This window comes from Wolffia australiana, chromosome 1 (assembly GCF_029677425.1).
Source record: "Wolffia australiana isolate 7733 chromosome 1, ASM2967742v1".
NCBI lineage: Eukaryota > Viridiplantae > Streptophyta > Magnoliopsida > Alismatales > Araceae > Wolffia > Wolffia australiana.
Genome location: NC_135835.1, coordinates 162,306 through 180,993, shown reverse-complemented (window position 1 = coordinate 180,993; position 18,688 = coordinate 162,306). Strand labels below are relative to the sequence as shown.

Below are 18,688 nucleotides of genomic sequence, written 5' to 3'. Positions count from 1 at the left end.
ACAAAATGGCTGTTATTCATTGACCCTTCGGATTTCCCCCCACGTCTCTCTCTCTCTCTCTCTCTCTTTCTCTCTCTCTCTCTCTTCTTCTTTCTCCCTTTCTCTCTCTCTCTTTCATCCTCTCTACCTCTCTCTCCCTCTCTCTCTCTCCTCTCTCTCTCTCTCTCTCTCTTTCTCTCTCTCTCTCTCTCTTCTTCTTTCTCCCTTTCTCTCTCTCTCTTTCATCCTCTCTACCTCTCTCTCTCCCTCTCTCTCTCTCTCCCTCTCTCTCTCTTCCTCTCTCCCTCTCTCTCTCTTCCTCTTTCTCCCTTTTCTCTCTCTCTCTTTCATCCTCTCTACCTCTCTCTCTCCCTCTCTCTCTCTCTTCCTCTCTCCCTCTCTCTCTCTTCCTCTTTCTCCCTTTTCTCTCTCTTCCTCTTTCTCCCTTTCTCTCTCTCTCTCTTTCATCCTCTCTCCCTCTCTCTCTCCCTCTCTCTCTCTCTTCCTCTCTCCCTCTCTCTCTCTTCCTCTTTCTCCCTTTTTTCTCTCTCTCTTCCTCTTTCTCCCTTTTCTCTCTCTTCCTCTTTCTCCCTCTCTCCCTCTCTCTCCCTTTCTCTCTCTCCTCTCTCTCTCTTCCTCTTTCTCCCTTTTTTCACTCTCTTCCTCTTTCTCCCTTTTCTCTCTCATCCTCTTTCTCCCTCTCTCCCTCTCTCTCCCTCTCTCCCTCTCTCCCTTTCTCTCTTTCTTTTCTCCCTCTCTCCCTTTCCCCCTCTCTCCCTCTCTCCCTTTCTCTCTTTCCTTTCTCCCTCTCTCCCTTTCTCTCTCTCTCCCTCTCTCCCTTTCTCCCTCTCTCCCTTTCTCTCTCTCTCCCTCTCTCCCTTTCTCTCTCTCTCTTCCTCTTTCTCCCTTTCTCTCTCTTCTTCTCTCCCTCTCTCTCTCTCTTCCTCTCTCCCTCTCTCTTTCTTTCTCTCTCTCTCTTCCTCTCCCCCTCTCTCTTCCTTTCTCCCTCTCTCTCTCTTCCCTTTCTCTCTCTCCCTCTCTCTTACTTTCTCTCTCTCTCTTCCTCTCCCCCTCTCTCTTACTTTCTCCCTCTCTCTCTTCCTCTCCCTCTCTCTCTCTTCCCTTTCTCTCTCTCCCTCTCTCTCTCTCTTCCTCTTTCTCCCTTTCTCTCTTTCTCTCACATTCTACAGGCGCTCCTCCTTTGATTACGTACAAGGTACAGAAGTTCGGATCCAATTTCCAACCAATACACTCTGTTGAAGGAATAAACTCCCAATATTCCATTTGGATGGCGTTGAATTCACTTTATGATGTTGGCATACGCCATAAAGTTACGTGAGATATTAGAAGTTTTCAAGAGACGTCGATACGCCTTTCATTCCTTTTCTGGCTTTGGGATCATAAGCCACAGGCAGTCTCCTCCCGGATATGGAGTTCGGACTTTTTCTTTCTATCGAATGTCCCTATAGTTGTGTTAAAAAGGGGAAGGAAGTGATTTTAGACTATATCAACTTGATAGATATGGAATGTGAGGTTGAGAATTTCTCAGTCGAAACTTTCATAGAGGCATTAAATATCATGGATATACCCAGTAATGGGGAAATCATGTAAAGGGGGAGATATTATTCCTTTTTATCGAAAAATCAAAGTTGGGGAAATTTGAGAAGTCTTTCCGTAAAAAATCATATCTTTTGGGATCCATGAAACCTGGAGAGATTCTTTTTTAATTAGGGGCCGGTGGAAAAAGTCTAAAAACACTTCTGACAAGGAGAAGATGTTGAAATGTTGAGGTTAATATGCAGAATAAGCTTCACTCCCATCAAGGTAGAGCTTCTCATCACCCATCACTCATCTGCAATGAAAGATTGTTGGGTTCTTTATGCTTTGTCGACAACCTGAAATTTATTAGTACCTTGAAGTAGCCGCCTTCACTCAATTTGGGTCAGACCTTAATGCTGTTCCTCAGACATCACTAAATAAATGTGCAAGATATACTGAATTTCCCAACAAACCACAATATTCACCACTTCCAATGCATTATTATAAAATTAATCATAGACAGATCATATTGAATAAAATTAAAAACATGATGATCTTATCCCCTTGCATGAAATTGAATTGGCAATCATTGGCTCCTCTCTGGAGTATCTTTGAGGCGTTTAAATGTCTAGCTTCTAGACATATCCGCACACTCTCAGAGTCGTAAACCTCCTCATCATCTTCATGAACGCCGCCTGCAAAGATCTGAGTTGATCTCCTAACCATATACTCTCACAAGAAAGAAGGGGTATTCATGAACAGTATGAAGGATGAGGAACACCCAAGTGATATTTACATGGGTATCTCTAAAATGAAAATTTCTTCCTTCTATGTTTAATCAGGTTTTTAGAAAACATGCATGTTATATAAATCACCCTACATCTAACAAACCTTGTGAGTGCAGCACTTTGGTCCGGCGTCCCGCGTGTTAATTTTTTTAATAACTCTGATAACCCAATAACCTTTATTAGTGAACCATAATTAGTTAACTATCTTCAGTTGTCACAGGATCAAATCCGGAGCTAAGAATAATGCTCGGATGGAACACGTGTTGGCCTCAACGCTTGGGCAGGAACGTCGAGCAACCTTTCCTTGTGCTACGAAAGTCTCTTTGGACAGATTTAGATTACTTGGAGGTTAAGGAGAGAAGGTAGGGCTAGGTCCCTAGCATCAAATGGGACATTGCATTATAAGGAACAATATTACATCAGAAGCCATAGCCATTACATGGGAAAAGACCATGGATCATACTGAATTAACGAGAAGAGGCCCAACACAGGTTGTCACGTAGTGCCGCACATGCGCCTTGAGGCCCGTAGTCCCACGTGTGTGTTGGTGGGTCATGGCTCTTGGCGCATCCACCGGTCGGTCGTACCACACACCTCGACGCTCATCTATCGCACCCTTGGGCTCGGTAAAAGCCTTGACATTCCATGCAACCAGCACCCCCCCCCTAGCACCTCTACTACTCAAGCTGCACTGGCACCACCATGCCCAATGCCCCTAGCTCAAGCTTTGTGCTCCCTACCACTGAGTAGGGGTGCCCCTACCCACAGCCGTCTTAGCACTCTCTTAGCCATGCCTTAGCGCCCGCGTCCACGCTGCCCCCCAGCCTACGCATGCAGCGCGCGCAGCCTGTTGCGCAACCTACCCAGCCTGCACATATGTGTGATGCGTACCAACCGCGCCCACGCTTCCTCGACGACCTGTTATGCAGCACCCATGGCCTGCGCGCATGGCCTACCTTGAGAGCCGCACAAGTACCTAGAAGGCATTGGCTTTAAAGATCAAGGTCGGATGTCATCACCCGTGTTGCGTGCGGCGTCCACACTTAGGAACTCAATCTCCTACTTTGCGTCAAAGCATATTTTGGGTTCTAGAGGCCTAGATATGGATGAAGAATTCAAAACGATCAGCAGCAGAAGACTTTAATGAATCATAACGACATCGACAAAACATTATAACGAAGAACATATGCATATATCACATGCATGATTTCTTAGTTCCTTGAGTGAGACGAGTCGAGCTGCAAGTGTGTTGTCTCTAGACATATCCGCACAATCATTGGCACATCCAATCTCCTCCTTTACCCTTGTGATCTTTGTTAACCCTCCATCATCATCGTTATGCCGTTCTGATCGCATCAAGAGTGGAGAGGAGGTGTGGGGAGAAGGAAGAAGGGGAAGGCTCCTGAACTATTTTGCCCTGGGTGAATTTTTTTAGGGCCTTCCCCTATTTATACTAAGGGGGTATTTTTCACAAACCCCCCCCCCCCCAAACTTAAGTACATCTTTCTACGTCCAAAAACCATTTGCGAGTGTCCTCTAGGCTTATGTATCAGTCTAGTTAAAGACTCAAGTGGCCCAATAACCTTTATTGACCTTCCAAATTAATTAACTATATCATCACATAAATTAATTAATGTCGTATTTATTTAACCCCAATTGATAGGTTGAGTCTCTAAAACATGGGGTGCCAAGCTACGCCTCGTTCTCTAGAAGATACAAAGGAGTGTGTATAGACTCACTCATATAACTTATTCATCATCGGTTATCGTGTATGTATAATCCCTCATCCACTTGATGCTCCTAGGACAACATAGGGTATGGTCAACTGTCAAACCATAATCGGTCATCCGAGTTAGTACTAATGTGTTCAGAAATCATTACAGAACTCTTCTATGATATTTTACTGCCTAGTTCAAGGATTTCATCACTTCGTCTTCCTTGAGCTGTTACCCCTTCTAGTGAGGGTGGACGATCCCATCTTGACCACTTAATCGTCTTCGTAAACCTATTATTCTCTACACGATACCAGAAACGATATGCTAGAAACCTCTTAGTTTTGTGTATGCGACATAAATAAAACTTGACTTCAGTGATCAATCAAGAGGAAGAATATAAATAATCTTCTCAAATTCCACATAACCTGGTTTCTCAATTTTTGATGATGGGGTTGCAGAAATATGAATGAAACATTATCAACGATTTGAAGCGTTGAACAAGTCAACGATCAATCCAACCAATCAATCATCATCATTACAACAAGTTGATGGTCTATCCCTTGACTGGATTAATCATGATCAACAAAGTACTAGATTCAACTGATCAGTCATTATTGATTGGTTGGACTGATCAGAATCAATAAGAAGGGTTGATCATGGTTAGTAAAAATTTAGATTAAAGATTACAAATTTAAAGCAAGACAAACCAAAAATAATGTGATTGTTCCCTCCCTTAATTACCTCTGGAGTGCTTAATTGGATCCATAGGCTCACTCCACTAATTGATAATCAAACCATTATAGCTGTCTAAAATTTTGGTCTATCTCTATCAAATCCAAGTGCTGGCCCATAGTGGAGAGTATGGAGATATCTATATCTCTCTCTATTTTTCTCTAGCTCTATCTCTATCTCTATCTCTATCTATCTCTGTCTCTATCTCTGTCTCTATCGCTATCTCTATCTCTATCTCTATCTCTATCTCTATCTCTATCTCTATCTCTATCTCTATCTCTATCTCTATCTCTATCTCTATCTCTATCTCTATCTCTATCTCTATCTCTATCTCTATCTCTATCTCTATCTCTATCTCTATCTCTATCTCTATCTCTATCTCTATCTCTATCTCTATCTCTATCTCTATCTCTATCTGTCTCTATCTCTGTCTCTATCTCTATGTCTATCTCTATATCTGTCTCTGTCTCTATCTCTATCTCTATGCCTATCTCTATATCTGTCTCTGTCTCTATCTCTATCTCTATGCCTATCTCTATATCTGTCTCTGTCTCTATCTCTATCTCTATGCCTATCTCTATATCTGTCTCTGTCTCAATCTCTATCTCTATCTATCTCTTCCGGCTTTCTGCATGCAACACTGTCTCCGTTGCACTCAGTTGCGGGTGAGTGGTCGCATTGTAGATGAGTCGAAAACACTTTCTTTCATCAGCCAAGTCAACAAGGAAACAGATATGGTCCAATAGGATTTAATTTTAAGATTACCAGATAAGAAGTGAACACACACCCTTATACTCGTTAAGAGATTAGACTGTCAGGATTCAGTATAGGATTACACATGATAGGATCAATCTAGCGGTCTGGATTTCATATAGATAGGATGAAATCCAACGGTTCTCGTCGTCCTGATATAGCTGTTATGTTTATATTATAACCACTAGGATTACGGCATAGATAACTAACTACTATACTTTGATTATGGGTTAATGAAAAGATCTTAACCATATTCCCTCTCTCTCTTCTCTCCTTCCTTTCAATCTTCTCTCTTCTTGTGCTACGATTCTGGTGCGACGTCATCGACGCGCACAGATTTTACACACATGAGGCTGGATGCGGCGGGGGCGAATGCTCAGAACGCACGCGGGGGGTGGGAATGACCTGTCGGCCGACGTCTTGCCTAGTCGCCCTCCACTTCTGCCCATACGACAGCAGGTTCTGTTGAAGAGAACCAGAATCTAGGACTCACGCTACATGGCGTGATCGTCCCGTCGGATAGACTTCCCTGTGAAAGGAAGGCTTTTCGGAGACCCATACTTTCTTCCTTCTTTTTCCTTGGGCGCTCTGCACCGCCTACTCCACCATCTCCCCCCTCCATTAAACATCAGCTACACGCGCGTGCAAACTTAGTCAGCATCCCCACGCCACTTCACATCGCAAGTCATTCACTAACATGGACGTATCCTTTCTATCTCTCTTCGCCCTGAATTTAAGCATCGAGACTTGGTTTTTTTTTCCTGCACTCTTTTTTTCTTTTACTTCACAGCGCCATGGCCAGGAGGGGGGACGAGCAGGCAAAGTTCCCGGTTAAGGGGGGGTCTCCGCGCCGGCGTTGGCGCGACCGACCGGCGGTGCTCTTGCGACGCGCCGGCGAGTCGGCGGCTCGGGCGGCGCTGTGCTTCGCGCCATGGCAGAGCGACGCAGCGTTCCCCGCTCGGCTCCACCTTTCTCCTCCGCTCGACTCCCACACCGCCGAGGCCGTCGAAGATTGCATTAAGTTCTTCAACTCCATGTACCAAACCCAGCAGAAACCTCTCTGACTCTTCTCTCTCTTCCACTCTCGTCCTATTATTTAATATCTTCGATTAGCACATGTAAAAGCTTTCTCCAATGATCCCAGAAATAATATAAAAACATATGACAGTTGATAACAGGGGAAATATTTGGTCTTTATCATGTGTTACAAGTTTCATGAGATTTGGAGTATTTATCTTTTCTTTTGAGTAAGATTATTTAATTTGCGTTTATAAAATGTCCTCATATTTTCACTTGAAAGTTGTATTCAAGTTTGAACAATTTATGAATTACTCTCATGTGACGTAAAAACTCAAGACGAAACTTTTCTGACTCTTCTAACAGGCCCTATTCTATAAGCCCTATTCTATAGTCAGCCTTATGGGCTAATGGGCCCTATTCTATAAGCCCATTAGCCCTCTTATCATTCTCTCCCTCCTAGGGTATATGTATACCCAGCCATGTACTCTATTGAGTTATGTCATTATCTTCTTCCTTCCTCTCTTGACATGGTATCAGAGCACCAGAGCTCTTCCATCTAGGGTTTGACATCACCCTCTCGCTGCCTAGCGAACCCGGAGCGTGACCGACGGATCAGCCACAGCGTGAGCTGTAGCCAGCCCGCGGAGCTTCCGGAGAACCAGCCGCAGCCGCAGCCCTAGCCGGAACAACAGCCGCAGCCGAGTGCCAGCCACAGCCGCGCGCCAGCCACAGCCACAGCCGCAGCCGCAACCGCGCACAACGCGGCCGTGCAGCGCGGCAGCCGCGCGCGCCGCAGCCGCGGCGCTCGCCAGCTGCAGCGCGAAACGCAGCCACGGCGCGCGCCAGCCACAGCCGCGCACAGCCGCAGCCGCAGCGCGCCAGCCGGCCGAAGTCGCGCGCGCAGCGCAGCCATCTGCCTCAGCCACGCCCGAAGTAGCAGCGAAGCGCAGCAGCGCCGAAGCAGCCGCGCGCCGCAGCTTGCAGCGCGGCCGCAGCACAGGCGCAACCTCAGTCACAACAGCCGTCTCCGTAGAGACCACGGCTCGATGTCGGAGGAACTTTACTCCACGGGCCAGACGCGTCAACGGCCGTCCTAGATGATGGCTTCACCGATGCAGACTTTCGCGAGAACCCTTGTCACACAAGGTTACTCATTCTCTGCCGGCGGTTCCCGACATGGCGTGTCTCAGGGCCCAAATTTGTTCTGATGGCGTCATTTTGTGAAACTACTCTCAAGGCTCGCCAACTGTTCAAGCATTGCACACAAGCCCGCTTCCATCGACCCATCCACACTATGCGGCGTGGGAAGCCGAGAACACTTCGCCTTGGATGGCTCTACACGACCTCCTGGCACCTCGTTCCGTGAAAGGTTCCTCGCTGCGCCACCGTGAAGGGTTTTTGGGACCAGGCCAACAAATTTTGCGGCCGCGAAGGGGACAATTGGCGCCTCTTTATGCTCGTTGCTAAAGCCAGCAACTTTCGCCAAGGCGCACTGTCCATCTCGGACTATGCGCTGGAACACAAGAAGCTGTGGGACGAGGTGGACTACTACTTGCCGACGGATGATCCGACGTGCAAGTCATTCCAGAACACTCTTCGCCTACACCTCTTGGCGTTTCTTTATGGCCTAAACAAGGAGTATGACGACACTCGGCGCCGTGCCCTCCATCGCAAGGAAGGCCTTCCTTCCATTGATGACTTGGTGAAGGAACTCCAGGAAGAGGAGAGTCATTTTCATGTCATTGGCACTCTCTCCTCGGAGGCAGCTCGTGATTCGACTGCCCTCCTCGCCCAGCCTCCCTCGCCCGCTCCTGCTCCCCCCGCGGAGGTGGCCCCCTCCGGGCTGATTTGCTCCTACTGCAACAAGCCTGGACATCTCTGCAAGTGGTGCAAGAAGCGTTAGTACGACAACCAGAAAAAGAAGGAGGCTACCGAAGGGAAAGCTATGGTTGCCTCCTCCTCTACCTCTTCTACCAGCCCGGCGACGATTGAGCAGCTCCAAGCCGACTTGGCCCGTCTCCGTGACCAAGTGGCTACTATGCAGACTCAGACTCAGTCGACGGCACATTTTGGTGGATTTGGTGCGTTCTCTCTCCCTCAGTCTGAACAGTGGTATTGTGGTACGGCTTCTTACTCGCCTCTCGTATCGGGTACGAGCTGGGTTCTTGATTCGGGGGCAACCGAACACATGACCCCGTTCAACGACCGGTTTGTATCCTACGAAAGGCATAGTGGGGACCGTACAGTTCTTACAGCCGGTGGTGGACGGTTGCGTGTTGTTGGAATTGGGGCAGTGTTTGTAGACGGCCTCGGAGTGGTCAGCAATGTTCTTCATGTCCCCGCCCTGCGAGCTATACTTATATCTCCTCAGCGTTTGGTTGACAGTTTGTCCTGTTCTTTTCACCTCCAGCCTGACGGGATGTTTCTATCTGACAAGGTGGGTCGGACTACACCGATTAGGTGGGAGAACGGGTTGTTGTTGTTGGACGATGGGGGGCGCTCTCGGTGCTTCCTGCTTAACCGCCAACTCCGACCGGCGGATGTGCAGCGTATGGGATGTCTCTAGTTGGCTCACCAACGGCTGGGTCACCCGCCATTTCAGTTTTACAGCGTCTCTTTCCTTCGATGTGTACTGGATTGGACCTTTAGACTATCGTGTGTGATACCTGTCAACTGGCGAAGCACTGTCGTTCATCTTTCTCTCCGTCCACCTCGCACTCCTCCACTCCATTATTTCGCATCCATAGTGATGTTTGGGGACCCGCCCCGCAGGCTAGCCTAAAGGGCCACCGATACTTTCAGATCTTTGTTGACGAGGCCACCCGCTACACATGGGTCTACTTGTTGACCGCCAAATCTGAGGTTGCTCCGACGGTCCGTCACTTCTGCACCATGGTTCGTACTCAGTTTGGCCGAGGTATTCAGCGCTTCCGCTCCGATAACGCTCGGGACTTCGTCAACACCGAGCTGGCCACGTACTTTGCTGACCATGGGATTCTCCACGAGTCCTCTTGTGTGGCCACCCCGGAACAGAACAGTATGGCAGAACGTCGGATCGGGTATGTCACGTCGACCGCCCGTACCCTTCTACTGAACTATTCTGTTCCGTGGGCGTATTAGGGCGAGGCGGTCTTAACGAGTACCCATCTCGTAAACCGTCTCCCCTCCCAGCCCCTCGGGTTTGTCAGCCCACTGGATCGTCTCTCCACGGCGTTCCCCCATCTCTCACTGCGGACTGGACTCCTCCCTCGCATCTTCGGGTGCACGGCGTACGTCCACGATACGGCTCCCACTCGCACGAAGCTTGATGCTCAAGCTCTCCGGTGCGTCTTCGTCGGGTACGCTTCTCTCCAGAAAGGTTACCGTTGCTACCACCCTCCGTCTCGGAGATTTTTCTTCTCGGCAAACGTCACCTTTGCCGAGCATGAGTCTTACTTCGGTGATTCTACCTCGCCACACCTTCCGCTGGTTGAGGCGTCTTTGACTCCTTCCTTGGAACCCTTTCCATTTGTGGGACCCATTCCTCCACCGTCGCCGTCCCCAGCCACCTTCTCTCCCTTGCCTCCTACCGTCTCACCTCCCGGTGCACCGTATCCTCCCCCTAGTGCACCTCCTAACCCCGGGAAGTCCATCTCTCACCCCGGGGAGCTACCTCCTACTCTTGGTGCACCGTATCCTTCTCCTAGTGCACCACCTTCCCCCGGGGAGCCTCCCCCTACCCCCGGGGAGCTATCTTCTTCTCCCTCCTTTGCTTCCGCTCCTCCGTCGGACGATGCGTCACCCTCGTCTACTGATGATGATGCTCAGTTGGGATGGCCTATCGCCCTTCGGAAAGGGGTTCGCCAGTGCGCTCGCACACCTCTCTACCCCTTATCTCACTATCTCTCTTTTGATCGGCTAAGCCCTTCCTACCGGTCCTTTCTTTCTCACATCGAGTCGCATCCCCTCCCTCGTCGCCTATCCGATGCTCTTGCTTCTCCTCATTGGAAAGCGGCGATGGATGAGGAAATGCAGTCCTTGCTCAAGAACCACACTTGGGAAGTCGTCCCACTTCCTCCTGGCAAGAGGGCGGTGGATTGCAAGTGGATTCATGCCAAGAAGCATCATGTTGATGGTACTCTCTAGCGCCTCAAGTCTCGACTTGTGGCTCGGGGGTTTACTCAGTCGTATGGCGTGGACTACTTCGAGACCTTCTCTCCTATGGCGAAGATGGAAACAGTCCGTCTCCTCTTGGCGCTTGTGGCTCATTCCGATTGGCCGATACGACAGTTCGATGTGAAGAATGCTTTTCTCCACGGTGACTTGACAGAGGAGGTGTACATGCAGCCACCTCCCGGGTATACCCTTGGCCCCCCGGGCACCGTTTGCCGGCTGCGGAAGTCTCTCTATGGACTGAAACAGTCACCGCGGATGTGGTTCGGTCGGTTCTCTTCGGTCATGAAGACCGAGGGCTACACTTAGAGCAATGGGGATGCCTCCCTATTCTTCCGTCACAGTTCCGCAGGTGTCTCCATCTTGGCCGTGTTCCTCGACGACATCCTCATCACGGGGTCCGATTCTGCAGAGGCCGGCCGCCTCAGCTCTGCGTTGGCCAAGGAGTTCGAAATCAAGGCCCTCGGGCTTCTTCGCTACTTCCTCGGCCTTGAGGTGGCCTACTCCCCCCGGGGGATCTTTGTGTCACAACAGAAGTATGCCGTTGACCTACTGGCCTTGACCGGAATGACTGAGTGTGCACCGGTTACTACTCCCATCGACCCTAACGTCAAGTTGGGTAAGGGGGGAGACTTAGCACCGGTGAACGCATATCAGTACCAGCAGGTGGTGGGGAAACTCCTGTACTTGACCCACACCTGCCTCGACATCAGTTTTGCCGTCAACCTCCTCAGTCAGTTCATGCACTCTCCGCGGGAGATCCATCGTCAGGCGGCCAACCGGGTACTTGCGTACCTAAAGGGCTGCCCCGCGAAGGGCTTGTTCTTTCCTCGGAGTATGGAGCGGACCGTGAAGGTGTACACTGATGCGGACTTTGCCGGCTCAGTTGTGGACTGTCGTTCCACCACGGGGTACTGCACTTTTGTCTTCGGCAGTCTTGTCAGTTGGAAGAGCAGCAAGCTGGACAAAGTGTCCCGCTCCAGTGCTGAAGCTGAATACCAGGCACTTGCCGATGGGGATATACGGAATTCTCCATGACCTTCGTGTGGAGTATTCCGGCCCGATCCACTTCTACTGCGACAACAAGTCGGCCATCGCCTTGGCAAAGAACCCTGGCCAACAGGGACGGATCAAGCATATGGAACTCCACCGCTACTTCTTCAAGGAGCGCGTGGACGAGGGCATCTTTGACTTGGAATTTGTTCCATCCGCTGATCAAGCTGCTGATGTCCTTACCAAAGGACTATCTCGACCTCTCCTACAACGTGCAGTGTCCAAGCTCGGCATGGATGACATCCATACTTCGCTTGCGGGGGGGTGTTAGTGAGATAGTCAGCCTTATGGGCTAATGGGCCCTATTCTATAAGCCCATTAGCCCTCTTATCATTCTCTCCCTCCTAGGGTATATGTATACCCAGCCATGTACTCTATTGAGTTATGTCATTATCTTCTTCCTTCCTCTCTTGACAAACAGGCCACGTAAAAGCTTTCTCCACGGAGGATCCCAGAAATAAGAAAAAAGCCTATGACGATTGATAACATGGGAAATCTATGCTCTTATCATGTATTTCTTTTACACATATTTGAAGCAATTACCTTTTCGTGTTATTCAAATAATTTAATTTTTTAATGTATTTGAATTAAAAAATGAACAAATGGTATTCGAGTTAGAATAATTCATGAATTATTCTAATGTAGCGTAAAAACCCAGACGAAACCCCTTCGACTCTTCTCTCTTCCCCACTCTCTTTCCTCCATTATTTTAATACCTTCGATTAGCCCATGTAAAAGCTTTCTCAACCGAGGATCTGAGAGATAAGATAAAATCATATGGTACAATGGATAACATGGGAAATCTGTGCTCTTATCACGGATTATAGTTTTATGAACTTCGAAGAATTTATCCTGTTACGTTGTTCAAGTAATTCAATTTGTTTTTTATTAGGTTCTCATACTTCTAATAGTAAAATGGTATTAAATTTTGAATAATTCATGAATTACTCTCATGTGACGTAGAAACCCATACAAAACCCCTTCGACTCTTCTCTCTTCCCCACTCTCTTTCCTCCATTATTCGAAGACCTTCGATTAGCCCATGTAAAGCTTTATCCACTGAGGATGCCAGAAATAAGAAAAAATATGTGACACAATTAATAACATGGTAAATTTATGCTCTTATGACGGATTATAGTTTTATGAAATTTGAAGAATTTATCCTGTCATGTTATGATCAGAGCATGTAAAAGCGTTCTCCATTGATGATCCAAGAAATAAATAAAATTTTCAAGCATGCAGAGAGAGAAAGATGAATCATTCTACGGAAGGGCCTTTTTTCAGCTCCATGGCAGTCTTGTAAGGCGGCGCAATGGGGGGCTGCACAGGTTCTAGGCTTCGGTACGCCGCGGCAGCCGCCGGAAGCGGGTAAGAGCGGTCTGAATCATAGCCGCTCAGGTCCCCGCACGCCAGGAATGGGATGTAGACCTTGTTCGGGCCCTCCAGCCAGCCGCTACTGCAGTCTGCGGATAGAAGATAATGGTTAAAGTGTGGTTAATCGGATGGTGTTCAGTCAAAATTAGAGGTGTAAATGCGATGAAAATGATGGTGCTCAGTCGAAATTAGTGGAATAAGTCTGCTTAATAGGATAGAGTTCAGTCAATATTAGTGGTATCAATGCAGTATATAGGATGGTGTCTTGTCAAAATTGGTGGTAAAAATATGATTCAGGATGGTGCACAGTCGTAATTAACGGGACGGTATTTTTTGTTTTTTGTTTTTTTTAAGAATAGCGGTAAAATTGTTAATAATGGGATGGTATTTGCTTACCCAGGTCATTGCTCCCAGAAGGACTCCCAATCTTTTCCAGAAGCCTGTGCAAGTCTTTCTCGTTGAAGTGTTCTGGAGGGGAATAGTTTTCACAGACCGCAAAAGCCTCTGAGAATCACAGAGAAAGAGATCCTCGTCATATTCATCCCCTCTGCACGAGTTTCAAAAGAAAGTAGGATTGAATCCATGGCAGTTCACCGATGCTGGAATTCCGGCTGCTTTTTGGTTTGGCGAAGGTGACGCTTGAGAAGAACAACTTCAGCTGCAAAAGACGCATCCACCCATCAATTTTCCAAGTCATCCATGCAAAAATCTAACGAGTAATTAAGGGTGGCCGCATTAAAATGTGAAATATCTATGATGAAATGACAAAACAAAAATCAATAGCAGGTTTTGGCGCATCCTACCAACATTGTTGAAGTACGACCTATGCCGTCCACATTATTGTCAACCAAGCCAGTTGATGAAGGTGACATGGATGGGTTAACGATTTTTAACCAGAATTTTAATATAAGTTGACGACTGACGTTGGCTGCAACACGCTATCATTGTCAACACCAACAGATGATTTTATCAAAGTCATTGTCAACCACCTTAAAATTCGTCAAAGTTGCCCTCGACTTGAGTTGATAGTGCCGACTAGGGTTTGACGGTCCCGGTCCGGTCCGGTTTTATGGCATGGACCTAAACCGTACCTGAAGTTCGGTCCGGTTCCGGTCCGGTCTTGCTAGGTCCCGGTCCGGTTCGGTACCCCGGAGGAGCGGGGGGGGGGGGGGAGAAAGAGGCATTGTGCATGAGAAGCAGCGTCAATGAGCTTTGGGGCGGGTTATTGAAAGGGAGATGGGGAGGGGAATCGGTAGTATGTGGGATAGGGTCCGGTCCGGTCCAGTTTTTTGGCATGGACCTAAACCTTACCTAAAGTTCGGTCCACTTCCGGTCCGGTCTTTTTTCGGTCCCGGTTCGGTTCGGTCCGACCGGTCCCCGGTCCAAAATGTCAAACCCTAGTGCCGACATTGATGAGTGCCAACCCTCCCAAGAAGAATACGCTATCTTACCAATTCATGGTTTAAAAGAAAATAATGAACAGGGAGGATATCAGGTCTATCTTACCTGACAGTAGAGAAGACTCGTATCTTTACCACGAAAAATTTTTGCGATAAATTTCCCCCCCACACGAAGCACATGAGCGACAATCGTAAGAGCCTGAAGACGAGTAAACAGTTACGATACCAAAAGGCAATATCAAAGGAAGAAGTTGAAAAATAGAACGACACAGTATGCAATAAAAGGATAAAAATTTACTTCCCGCTGAGGACGAGAACTATAAATAAGGAGGCTAATCATGCGAGAGCGAAGCAGCATTAGACGACAGGCTCCGCGGATGGCCAACTTGGTAGAATCCACAGAGATTGAGGGAGGAGGAGCATCATCGGCTACTTAAGTAAGAAGTGCTTTTTTTGAGCTGTTTGTGAATATTGGGAGTCCATCATAAACAACTTTGTAAAATTGGTAATTTCCAGTGTCCACGTCAATGATGACAACAATCCTCGCGAATTACTTAGCGAATTAAAGCAGATAAAGGACACAACAAAGTTAAAAAAAGACAAACTATTTTGCAAAATGCTTGGAAACAAAAGACACTCACCGCCAGTATCAGCTGTGCCTGAACAAATTCGTCCATGTCATGAAGCCCCGTCACTGAATGCAAGGAAAGTCAAACAGCACATTTTCTCTCCTATGATTAAATAAAACCAATATTTTAGAGTGTATCATGCACGCACCATCAGGGGCACCGTCACAGACAACCAGGTCAGCTTTACACCCATCAAAGTGTTTAATCACCTGGAAATCAAATCTTTTTCTATCAACATCAAGGTTCCTTTGCCCTTTGGAGTAATATACTTAAAATTAGTGTCAAAGAGGAGGAAAATACACTCTTTTGTGTTACATGAAAACTCTTACCACTTCCGCTGTACGAGCATTTGTGATGTCTCCCTGAATCTGAATTACACCTTCAATAGGAGCCATTGGTTGCAGATCGATCGCAACAACAAGAGGAAGATCATCATCCCTGAGTTCATATGTAAACATCGTAATCATCTCACGCGATGTACAAGAAAGTGAATTTGCTTCATTCTTTTGAAGAGAAAATAAAAATGAAAATAAATTTACAACACGAAATACAAAGAATAAAAATATACCCCGATTCTTGTGAAGATTTAGCCGGGAGGTAGAGCTTCCGACTCAATACCTGCCAGATAATATAGGGAAACACCCCCCCACCTTTTCAAAGACTGGAAAAATGCAGCTAAAGAAACGAAGTTTGATGAACAACCTGACTCCAGCTTCCAGGGGCAGCACATAAATCAACCGCTCTTTTAACCCCTGAAAATTAAAGGGCAAAGGCATCAATGCGTCGAAAGCGAGGGTTTGCAGCAAATTGAAAATAATGTTGCCAAACCGACGTAAGAAAGAAAATAAAAAAGTATGCAAGCACCTTGGAAAATGTTGAACTCTTCATCAATTTGGAGCAGCTTAAACGCGCTCCTAGCACGCCACCCTTCTTCCTTAGCCTTCCGGTAATAGATATCCTACTCAGCGGCAACCCCATGAAAGTCAGTTCTAAATGCCTTAACAAAATTGAAAAAGAGGCGAAATGGAATCTGACCCGTTTATCCTTTGAAGCTTTTCCCATTGTGATTTCACAAGATCGAGGTTCTGAAAGTAAAACAGAGAATAAGAATTCTGAAAAAAACGCCAACTTGGGAGCCACAGGGACTTGGGGATGGGAATAAGAATTTTCCAGTCACTTGGCCAAAAATCATCCGACAGTCATTTTCCTGAGATAGATACTTTCAAGACCAAAATTTGGTCATCCTAAATTTATTTATTTGGAATTTTCTCATGAAGAATAATGAGACTTGAGAGAGGAAAGAAAGCTTTGAACGTAGTTGATGTGAAATAACGTAGTGAAATATATTTCATGATTCCTTCTGAGTACCCATCGGACCTCTTCGCTTATTAAGAAATACGACGATCGACTCATATTCTGAAACTTTTTACGAGAAAAATTTGCAAGCTTCCGGCTGAAAACATGCCACCCAGAAATTTTACGTTATTTCGCGAGATCGTGATTCGGAAAACATACGACGTGGATGAACAAGAAGAATGATATGAAGAAGAGGACGAAACAAAAAAATACCCTTTAGTTTCTTCTACTCGCAGAACCGATAAATCCTTCTGGCTTCTTCTACGGCTCGCGGGCCGCTTGCTCGCCAAACGCTGCCGCTCGCCAGCCAAGTGCCACCGCTCGCTGCTAATTACAATAAGACTCCTCTCAGCACAAACAGAGGGTTGAGAGGGTTCTGCCTGATTCTGCAATGAATTCCTGGAGGGTTTTCCTTCCGCACTGACGTGCGATTTAAGTTGAGATAACCTTACTTCCCAATTGACTTTTGCAAAACGCATGATTTAAGTTGAGATATGAAATCAAGAGAAAAATAGGATGTAATTGACAACTAACCACTTGTTAACCTTCGGTTAAGTAATATAAAATTTGTAAAGTATTTTTAAGGAGTAATTAAGGCTATATTAGAAATAACTTTACTTTAAGTAAAGTACGACTAAGAGATATCTAAGAGATATTAGATAAGTAAAGTAGGACTAAGAAAAATACAAAGTTTGTGAAGACTCGTCTAAGTTAGAAGATTATTATTTTGCGTCTAGAAAAGCTGTGAATATTATTTTTCAGGATTATTGTTGGGTGAAGGATTTGATATAAAAGGTGTGAAAATCTAGGACTGTTATCATGTACCATTTGATTCTGAAAAATAAACTTAAAAATCAATTCTCGATTGTATTTTAAAAATAGTTAATTTTTAAGTGTGAATCTATTGTTAAGTATCGTGATGGATAACATTTAGAGTATATACTATTGTTATTAACTGCATACATGGGATGGTTTGAAGCAAACGTTTAAGGTTAAGTCACAAACTTTCTTGGTGATTCATTCATCATTATAGGACATCAAAGAGATGGACATAATTTTTTTTTGAACATTGATTTCAACCTGAAACTTGAATAAATTGTGTCATATTAAATTATCATTTTAATATGATTAAATGTTATGTTGATGAGAATTCAAAAATGACAATAAATTTGAAGGAAGAATTATGAATGAGTAGTTTGAAATGTTTCAATATTGAGCTGATATTTACTTGAAAAAAAAAGATTATAACTAATATCTAAAATTACAATTTAAACATTTTGAGTTCATAGTTTGTGAATGATTAATGACTATCCTATAGAATTAGTTTGGTTAATAGGATTTTGAATTTATAATTATTAGTTAATGAAGATATTTGATACTAGACACCTCTTCTTCAACTAACCTACTATGACACAAGGAAATGACTTGATTCATGAAGTAAATTCAAGGAGTCAAGTTACATGCCAAAATCAAAGTTAGGTCCTAAAAAATGAACAATTGAGTTCTTTCAGTCATTATTTTCATTTATTTGGGTCTATAAATCCAAATTCAAAATGGTATCTTTGGAATTCGAAGAACCAACTCTCCTAGTGTTACTCAATGGTTATACTTGGACAATATTTTAACATCATTTATCGGACAAAAATTTAGTCATACCAAATAGTTGCGTGAATAAAATGCTTAAACCTTATTTAAATAATAATTATGAATATCTACTGAGAAATGGTTATTCTAATACATCTATAAGTGAGATTCATTGGGAACTCTAAAGCTAAGCGTGTTGAGGAAGGGGCGATCTGGGATGGGTGGCTTCCTGGGAAGTAGTCCCATATGTGTGTGGAGTGCATGCTAGCTAGCCCCATGAAGGGGCCAAAACAATCCATATAATAAGATAATTTTAAATTTAAGCATGATTAAAGGGGAGATAACTAGAGTGAGTGACCACTCAGGAAGTCCCTTGTAGACACACAATCAGAATACTTCCCATATGTGTGTGCTGTGAATGCTACCTAGCAGACTAATGGGACCAAAAGGGATCCCTATAATAAAATAATTTTAACATTAAGTGTGGTTAAAGAGGAGACACTTGGAGTGGGTGACCAGTTAGGAAGTCCCTAGCAGAAACACCATGGGAATACTTCCTAGGAAGCCACCCATCCCAGATCGCTCCTTCCTCAGCATGCTTAATTTTAGAGTTA

General features: G+C 45.7%; 1 protein-coding gene across 1 annotated transcript; it reads right to left on the bottom strand.

Moving 5' to 3' along the window:
- Positions 1-12,916: 12,916 nt before the first annotated feature.
- On the bottom strand, positions 12,917-16,920 carry LOC144699929 (S-adenosyl-L-methionine-dependent methyltransferases superfamily protein). Its single transcript, XM_078571274.1, has 12 exons — positions 16,704-16,920; positions 16,170-16,219; positions 15,999-16,092; positions 15,837-15,886; positions 15,703-15,752; positions 15,464-15,572; positions 15,283-15,343; positions 15,147-15,199; positions 14,612-14,704; positions 13,700-13,763; positions 13,502-13,609; positions 12,917-13,194 (listed from the first exon to the last, which is right to left on the bottom strand). Exons 2-12 carry the CDS (start codon positions 16,194-16,196, stop codon positions 12,989-12,991), a joined length of 915 nt encoding a protein of 304 aa, XP_078427400.1. The 5' UTR covers positions 16,197-16,219; positions 16,704-16,920; the 3' UTR covers positions 12,917-12,988.
- Between the last annotated feature and the right edge of the window lie 1,768 nt (positions 16,921-18,688).

Coding starts and splice junctions, on each gene's coding strand:
- LOC144699929 (XM_078571274.1), bottom strand. CDS start 16,196: ATGGGAAAAGCTTCAAAGGATAAACGG. Junction 15,753..15,836: donor CCCCTGGAAGCTGGAGTCAG/GTTGTTCATCAA, acceptor ATTATCTGGCAG/GTATTGAGTCGGAAGCTCTA. Junction 15,344..15,463: donor ATGCTCGTACAGCGGAAGTG/GTAAGAGTTTTC, acceptor TTTGATTTCCAG/GTGATTAAACACTTTGATGG.